General features: G+C 45.7%; 1 protein-coding gene across 1 annotated transcript; it reads right to left on the bottom strand.

Annotated features, from left to right (window-relative positions):
* Nucleotides 1-4,860: 4,860 nt before the first annotated feature.
* On the bottom strand, nucleotides 4,861-6,573 carry LOC125534946 (acyl transferase 15-like). Its single transcript, XM_048698003.1, has one exon. It carries the CDS (start codon nucleotides 6,455-6,457, stop codon nucleotides 5,090-5,092), a length of 1,368 nt encoding a protein of 455 aa, XP_048553960.1. The 5' UTR covers nucleotides 6,458-6,573; the 3' UTR covers nucleotides 4,861-5,089.
* Between the last annotated feature and the right edge of the window lie 2,862 nt (nucleotides 6,574-9,435).

Raw genomic sequence — 9,435 nt, 5'->3', positions numbered from 1 at the left:
TGATATATTGTATTTGTCATGAGGAACATGGTTCATGGATATGCCAACCTGCGGCTTGTTGTACTAATGATAGTAGGATAATGCAAGTTTTGACAATCCATACATATTCTTGCATGTTAGTGTCTCTCTGTGTAAGTACGAATTCTGGTGATGCCTTCATCTATGATGATGCTCTGCCTTTCGCATTCATTCATTCTCTGATTGTCCTAGGACTCCTCATATTTATTTGAAAATCTGTGCACATGTACATCATTCTAGAGAAGCATTCCCATACCAGCACATGTATTTGAAAAATCTATTCAAATCTCCTCACTTCATATGTTGCTATGAACACTAAGTTCAGAGTGTAGCATGCTGTTAAGAGATACTGCAACTCCAAAGTAGACAACTAAAACATATTAGTAAAATCAGTATGCATCCCTAGTGATGCTTTATCCTGTTATTTTAGTCCATGAGTTATGTGTTGGAGCATCACTGACTTATATGATTTTTTTCAAGGTCTATACAAGTGCCATCTTTGTCTGGCAACATCTGCCTCCTGTGTCATGTCATGTATCTATTTCACTTTAGATGTTTTAAGTGAATGATGTATTACTTGCGAGTGTCGATGTACTGATGCAAACAGTGCTTGTGTACTTGTGACTAATTTGTTTTCCCTCTCATTTGTAGGAGTTCCTCGGCCAAAGAAATTCGAAGAACCTCGAAGCCCCAGTCAGCGGCTCGCTTTATATGTTATTGAACTTGTAATGTAGAATTTGCTTGGAATTTTGATGTAATGCTGATCTTGCTAGGATTTGGGTGTATATTTACTTGGTGTGCCTGTTATTTAATGTTGGGTGTACTTGTTATTCAAATGCTGGGAATTTGAATTTGTGATAAACGTATTTAGTTGGATGTGAACATAATACTGAAAGAGTCCTTGGCCCAAACACTACTGGACCTTAAAAAGGCCACAGCCCAAACATAGTTGGGGTCTGTTTCAGCAATGCTAGTATATTAATTTTCGAAAATAAATAAAATGAACTATAAAAGGGCCGAGTTCCAAAATTTAAAAGGACCACAAAAAGGCCGAGGCCTGAACAAGAATTAGAGTGAAAAAGGCTAAGGCCCGAACAAGAATTGAACGTAAAAGGGTGCGGCCTAGAAAATAAATGGCTGAAATGTTGGGCTTGGCCTGTGAAGCCGACCAAAAATTCACAGGAAAAAAACAACAAATAGGCTGAATTGTTGGGCTCGGCCCATATAGACACATAATCGGACCGGGCTGAATCTTATCAACGACCTTTTCAATTGGTCGTAATTTTGCCACGTCGGATCCGACGTGGCCTGGGCAGAGAGGTAGCGACCAAAACAGAAGGTCATAGAATCAACGACCTTTTGTTTTGGTCATGGCATTCCACGACCTTCTCACAGAGAAGTTCGCTAATTTCAGTTTACGACCGCCAGCTTTTGACCTTCTGTTTTTGGTCACAAAAATGTTGCAAATGAAAAACAATGACCTTTCAGTGACCAATAGTGATGTTCGCAAGTTGACATATTTCTTGTAGTGCGACGGCGGAGCGAGCGCTGTTGGTGGACGCCGGAGTCGAGGACGACGGGCTCCTGTGATTCGCGGCTTAGGTGGGTGAGTGTTGCGTGAATAAGCCGCAGTGTCCGCGTCGGATGCAACGGGCGCATGCATGGGCGCGCGTCGGGCGTGGCCGGCTCCGTGGCGTAGGTGTTGTGCGTGTGTGGATAGTGTCTTGGGCGCGTGTGTGCATGTACACGGAACGCGTCGTAGTAGGCGTATTCAGTTGGCGACATGGTCCGGGGAGAGCGAGACGATCAGGGTGGGCTTGCCGCGGTACGTGCGTACGGGCGCGTGTGGTGGACACGGCTAAGGCGCCGGCGGACCGGATCGTGGGCTCGCATAGGTGAGAGCGTGGGGATCGTGGACACGCTGGCCTGGGTATAAATCCCATGTGGAGGTCGTTGTAGACTAGCGTGGTTCTAGCTTGAGTTGTTGCTTGAGGATATACACAACCGTTGTTGCGGCTGGGGCGTTCGTGCACCAGGAACACCACCGTGCCTTCTCATTCTCTCAGTTTCTTCTTCCTTGGTTCAGTTTGTGCTAGAGCGAAGTGACAGAGAGACAGAGGTAGACTACCGCAAGAACTGGGATAGAGAGAGAGAACTGCGCCAACATGTGCATGTGCGTGCTGCCATCCGGCTCTGAAATTTTCCATTTCCGGCCCCCATGCTGCCACATCGCCGAGCCGCAAAGAGGAGACTATACACAATGCACCCACGGGCCACCATGACGAAGTGATTATACAAGGTATATTTTTATTTGACTAGCAAAATGTTTATACGTTGCACGGAATATCAAGATGCATTTGTATAAGTAGTTTATTTTATGGGAGAAAATGATGAACGAGAGAAAGACTTATTTGTAAATGTGGAGAAGGGTGTAGGTATCTTTTTGCGAAATTGCTATAGTTTCCTTTCTATCGGTCAAATATAAATAAGACGGACGATATTGCAAGATGGAAGGCACACCATCATCACCAACTATATTTTTTATAAAAGTAGAGATATTAACATTGTTTTAATGCACTTTATAAAATTGTTAATTTTAATATTTCATGTATACATATCAGACACTAGGTTAGATGGTCATCATGTGCTTGCTTGAACGCGACATCGTGTAGTATTGCCATTAAATATTGCTTATTATTTTGCATTTATATTAAAGAGCCTTGGATTTCAAATTCGCACCGGGTCCTCGAATTTTCAGGACCGTACAATCAAGTGGAATGTAAGCTTGGCGGCGTATATGATCAACTGGAAATGCATGTATGCATGCATGCATGCTCCATATATATCTTCTTGCAAAACAGCAGAAACCACCTTCCGTTCTTAGAGCATCTACGACCTTCTCCAAATAACCAGGTGGACAGTCCGTCCAAACCAAAAAAATGCCATGCATCCAACCGAATTGTCAAATCCAGTCCAAACATTTGAGCTGTCGAGCACCTCTCAAATCTAATCTATATGTGTGGGACGCATTTGGGGATGCCCGTTCCCGTCCGGATGCGTCTGCCACGTCATACGGATTCACCACGATTTCACACATAACTCATCTGAAACCACACCCGGACCAAACCCTTGTCATTGTTCTCACGGCACTCCACTTTCAGTCTACTTCACCTAGTTTCTTTGAGGTGATGTAAGGCCATTTTCGGCATGGTGGACAGCGGACCTGGGTATGGCATCTCCAGATCCGTTGACTAAGACCTCATCCCCTATACGGGCAAGGAGGAGAGACCCGTCTGGTTGGCTCTCCGCCGATCCAAAGAGGAAATGGAAGCGTGCACCCACGCATCCACGGCGTATGAGCCAGTGAGGCTTCGATCCAGCGGTGGCAATGCGTCTGCCAGCTATTCGCCGCGTGTCCGCTCCAGAGCAGGATCTGGCAAACGCGTCCGAGTAACCCTTCATTGTGTCCTTGTCCCCCTCGTGTCTGGCTTTTAGTTTGAGCCATCTAGCGGGGACGCGGGTTTCGATGTTCCATTGCTATCTTCAAGCATGGCTCCCCAGGCAAGGGTGCCCCAGCCAAGGGCATCCTACAAAAGGTCAGATTTCGAAGAACGAAAAATCAGGTCTTGTTTGTATCGTGCTGAAGTTTCGGAAAAGGATTACCTGCCCATCTTCACTTGACCGAGCGCCATGGAATGACACACGGGGGGTCACATCGAATAACTATTGCAGTAGTGTTGGTAGCTCAGTCAGTGCCCGTCGCCATCGGATGGAACTCCCAGCCGCACAGTGCTTATCACCCTCCGGCGATCCATGTGGCCAACAATAAGCCCATGGCTGGCCACAGGATGCACTGCTATGGGTCGTACGTGGCATATATATGATGTCTCTGTAGTTGAGGATTCTGACCTGCACATATAGTGATGGATGGTCCCGGCACCATAATTCCGATGGTGATTTGAACTTGAGAGCGATGTCAGTTTTAACTCATGTAGCAGCTGAAGCGGAGTTTAGTCTTTTCGGATGACGTCACTCCAATGACGTGGCTAAATCGAACCATCCATCATTAATTCTGCACAATTATGTTATTAGTAGAAACATAAAAATGCATTTTTTGGTGCACGAGATCAAGCCAATGCAGCAAGGCATATATACGTCCTGTTCTGGATGATGCCGAGCATTTGGCTGTAATCTCGCTAACCAGATGGGATTTCAAAAGCTAATTTTCCAATAATCGGATTGCACGGAGGTGGTAAACGACCTGGAATATGGTGAAGAACTCTCGTCGACGAGAATGGCATCAATTTTTTTTACGGCATATGCATCCAGGCTTTTTACTTTTCCGTAAGTGAATTTTGTTTTCTATTATCGGAGGGATGCTAATTATGTTGCTCATTGTTTCACTAAGGAGGTTTCTTTTGATGGAGGAACCCGAAGGTTTATCTTTCCGTCCTCTGTTAATTGATGTTGTAAATGTGACCGTAACACATGATGCTTTCATATACTGGTAGTAGCCAATGGACTGCATACGAAGAAGTGTATTTACAGCCTAACAAAATGAGGGAGGGATCCAAGGCCAGGATGAAGTAAAATAGTTCATAAATAAGCACTACAAGTCTATTTTCAGGGCTCTGGATGAAGGAAACATCAACCTTGATGAGGCCTGAAAGGTTGACATACCATATTTTACGGCCGAAGAAAATGGCATCCTTATAGTTTTGAGCTGTGGTGTTCCCGCTGAGGAACATAATGAAGCTCCTAGCCTTGATTGTTTTCCCGTTGAGTTTTACCATGGATATTATTTGAACTACAAATTAACAATTTACACGAGAACACTTAAAATACCTTTTTGAAAAATCATATCAAAAAATTCTAAATATACATCATTGCATGATCCACAAATAAGTGTTCGTTCATAGAATAGAATAGGGCAGTTTCCATGCTACAACACATGAAAAGTGTGCTAGGTAGATTTTCACCCTATTCACCTTGATCGAGCTAACAGAGCGCGAAAAAGGGTATCATCATCATAGAAGCACAGCATTATTCATCAGTTGCTGAGGGCTGAGGCCTACGACGGTGCATGTGCGAGCTGGTCCAGCTCCGCGAGGAACGCCGCCGCGTGCTCCTCCCTGACGCACTGCGTCAGCAGCCGCTCGCCGTCGGCCGCCGTGGCCTCGCATGAGAGGAACGCCATGCACCCCGGCACCGTCGACTCCTGCCACCGTCCCACCACCCTCGCCGGAGGGCCGCCGCCGAAGTCTGCGCGGTCGAAGCCGATGTTTCGCCAGCTGGTTACCATGAGCGCGTTGTATCCAAACGCCGCAGCCATCTCCTCCTCCCCCATCTCCGGCACGGCACCGCCGCCGCCCCCCATGTTCCGCAGCAGCTCCGGGACCCCGTCCTTTGCGCGCTTGATCAGGTCCACCACTTCGTTCATGCCGCCATCCCCGGCGCCGGCCACCTCTCCGATCGTCGCGAACGCCACCTGTGCCACGGCGCAGTTGCCGTAGAATCCTGCCGCCGCGCCAACGTGCTCGCGCACGTTCACGAAGAAGGCCAGCGGCGCCGGCGCGGACATGTCGTAGTCCGGGTCGTCGCCGATGATCGCGCGTGTGCGGCACCGCCACAAGACAGCCACCGCCGCCTCGAACGTCGTGCAGTACCCACCGTCATCGGTGTGGGAGGCCCTGTACTCGGACTTGATGCGGTTGATGAGCTTGAGCGGGACGGTGATGTCCAGGTAGACGAGGCCCATGCCGCCGCGGTCCAGCATCAGCCACTGCTTTGCGGCGACCACCTGCGGCGAGAGCAGCGGCAGGGACACCGCGTGGCCGTCCCTGACCGGCGCCACGGCCGGCGGTGACGTATCAGTTTCAGCGCGGGTGAGCTCGCCGACGGCCTGGAGGAACTGCGCCATGCCATCTCCATCGGCTAGTGTGTGGTTCCACGTGACCCCGACCGTGAACCCGCCGCAAGCGAACTCGGTGACCTGCATGAGCAGCAGCGGGTCCGCGAGCCGGCAGCCCTCCGCGGCAGGGTAAGCCACGGCGAGGCGGTCCAGCAGGCTCGTCGAGAAGGGCGCGTCGAGGAGGCCGTGGTCCTGCAGGGCACAACCCGCCGACGCGGCCACGAAGTGCACGCCCTCGCCTGTGCACGCGACGTGGAGAACGCTGTCGTTGTCGTCGTCATGGGCCGCGGCAAGGCGGCCGGCGACGGTCTGGTAGTGGACGAGCGCCCGCGAGAGTCCCTTCCTGATGGCCTCCACGGGCTGGTGTACCGGGCCGTCGAAGATGAGGAGCGCGGCGACATGGAAGCCCACGTAGCTCCTGTCCCATGAGGAGAGCTGCACCAGTTGCGTCCCCGTCGTCTTCCCCATAGCCGGCTCCATCGACGGGCGGACCATCACCGGCGGGCACTTGCTCACCGCGAAGCTCATCTTTGATGCTAGCTTAGCTAGCTAGTGCCAGTGCGTACGTACGTCGGTGGATCTAAAGTAATGGCACCAAATAAGTCAAAATGTGGCCATCTCACACAATTAATTGACGGGGCCCGGCTGAGTGGCGACACTTAACAAAGAGGATGAAACTAATAGTACTTCATATATATGCACTTTGTGGTTGTACTGCAATGAGAATGACATCGATCTATGGATGCCACATACATTTATAGTCTAACCTACATTAATATTTATAAATTTGTCACAATTCCAATGCTTTTGATTTTCTCCTTTTTTTTCTTTTTAGGAAAGATTGTGGTGTTTCTTCTTGGAAAAAACTCAAACAAACTTTGCTGTGAGCTCAATCTTGTAAGTATGAAGATCACGTGTGTATGACTTTACAAGCATGTGTTTTTCTCTTTCCATTCTAGCATTTTCTAACCCGGACGCCTTCTTTCCGCCTTGGATTAATATCAAATTTCGGGTAGACAGAAGTCTCATTTTGTTTCACCCTGAATTATATTACGTATGGTTATATTCGTCGATCAAAAATATTAGCCAGCTTGAATGAAAAAAATATTCCAACCTGGAACAATTCCTCTCTTGCTTCGTTACCTTTCTGCTTTCCACATTTCCGATTTTTCTCACTGCTACAATTAAGTTGGCGTTTTTCATAATCAAAATATTAGATATCAACGATTTTTCATCCCGCTGTAGGGAAGACCACGATCGGGAGTCTACAGTCAGCATTAATTGATGGGAGCATGTTGTGTACAAACACATGAACAACCGCAAGTAATCGGGAAGACGCTACAAATTAATCTGCATCTAATGATTGACACACTTTCTAGCTAGGTCCTATTTGATCATAGTTAGCTCTCTAAAATTTTTTTTTGTAATCATAGTATCATCAGCAGTAGACTGAGGAAACAAACGTATGCGTGTGGTGTGTGATGGACGACATGCAGCTTATGAATGAAATCGTAGATAGTGCAATTCAAAAGGTGGCTAAAAAACGAAAGTGTTGTTCTAATCCTGAGATCATGTGAGCTCGGGTGAACAGTAAAAAATGAAATTGCTTAAAAAACCTTGATTTTTATTTTTTGAAACATTGACAAATGTTTTGACAGTTTGCAAAAGTTCATCATCAAATGATGTTAGTGGAAGACATGACAAAAAACATAAAATTGATGCTCCAAAAGGCGTTTGAAAATAATATTTTGGAGCACTAATTTTATTTATTTTTGCTAGATTTTCCATGAATGTCATCTGGTGATGAATTTTGCACACTATAAAAAAAATTCAATGTTTCACATAAAAATGATTCATATTTTTACTGTTCACATGAGCTCACATGAGCTCGGGATCAGAACAGCCGCGTCCGCTAAAAAATTATACTATAAAGGTAGAGTGCATTCATAAGTGTGAGTGTGTGTTCCAAAAAAAATGTTTTTTACACTCTACAATTCAATTGATCAAATCTTATCTCCCCCTAAACAATCAAATCTTATATGTTAATTGAGTCAAACCTTATATTATATAGCCATCGAAAGGATTGTCCTTGGAAGCATCCGTGGCCAGCTCTACCTTTTCATCATCACGTACATGATCTTCTTTTATTTGTTAACTTAAAATATAGCCTCAATCATATACAAAACATTAAGACCGACATCAAGCCACTGCAGCATACAACCAATAAATAAATAAAACAAGTCAGACTAAAGTAATCAAAACGACACATTGGCAAAAATGAAGTCATATAAGACCGTACTCTACCTATGTGTACGGAGGAGGTGGACCAATCCGGAGATTATACAGTCACCCATGTTGGGTAAAAACCTCCCTGGTCACCCACTCCAACAACATACACACTGCCTTGAACATTGGTTGGTGCTCTATCCGATGTAACATAGACCATGTATGAAGCCAGTGCGTGCAATGAAAAATAACCTACAAGGGAGAAGAGTTTTTGTTATAAAAAACAATATCATTTCTGCTTAGCCAAAGCAACCATGCATACTAAGGCAGACGCTCTCCCCCTTATTATTGTGCTAAACCTATTTGGTATTTAGTCAAGGCATTCACCATGTATATTAGCAACACTTGTGCGCGGATACATATTAGATGCAATTTGAATCATCGACCACATAAAACGTGCAAACTTATACTGGAAGAAGAGGTGTTTGACTGTCTCGTCATGAGGGCAAAATCTGCACTCCTTGCTTCGGTGCAAGTTGTGACAAGTGGGGTTGTCTTTAATTAGCAGCACGACTCCCCTCTTAAGATAGCAAATGAAAATATTAGTTTTTCATGGTATCTTCAGGTTGCATACTTGATTAGTATTATTATCTACTGAACCTCTGAGTGTCATAAGTGCATGGTACATAGACTCGACCGTGAGTGACCTAGATGTAGTTAGTTTCCAAGGGAACTCATTCCGACCTTGTGTCAGGTTTATTATTCTAACTCTTAAAGAAATGTTTTATGTATAATTAAAGCTAGGTTTTTATATACTGCACTTTGTGCAACATATAACTTAGATGCATGCAAATTGGATTTGGATCAACTAGATGGTTATATGAAGCATTGTGCATGTATATATGTTGATTAAATGATATGAACCTGTATGGTACGGATGTGAAAAAATACTCACGAGTAGATGTCTATAATTAAGAATAGAACGAGCAACTTCAAGAAGGAGCTCAGTCATGGGCTCGTGGTGGATCCAGCATGGTACACGGCGGCGAAGAAGCCGAAGAATGTGCTGTATGGGAGCAGTCGTTTCCCTGGCGAAGATGATGTTCGAGGATTAACTCATGGTGAGGGGAATTTTGTACAAGTACTCACATGACTAACTCCTTTATTCTTTTGATTTATATGGTTGGACAAAAAGACCCTTCTAAAACTTTCAAGAGGGGCGTGTGTGGGGTTACCTAAGAATAGCTTGAATTTCCTCGGAAAAGTGTTGTTGATTGAAA

Source organism: Triticum urartu, chromosome 2, assembly GCF_003073215.2.
Source record: "Triticum urartu cultivar G1812 chromosome 2, Tu2.1, whole genome shotgun sequence".
Lineage (NCBI taxonomy): Eukaryota > Viridiplantae > Streptophyta > Magnoliopsida > Poales > Poaceae > Triticum > Triticum urartu.
This window is presented reverse-complemented; position numbering and strand designations above follow the sequence as displayed.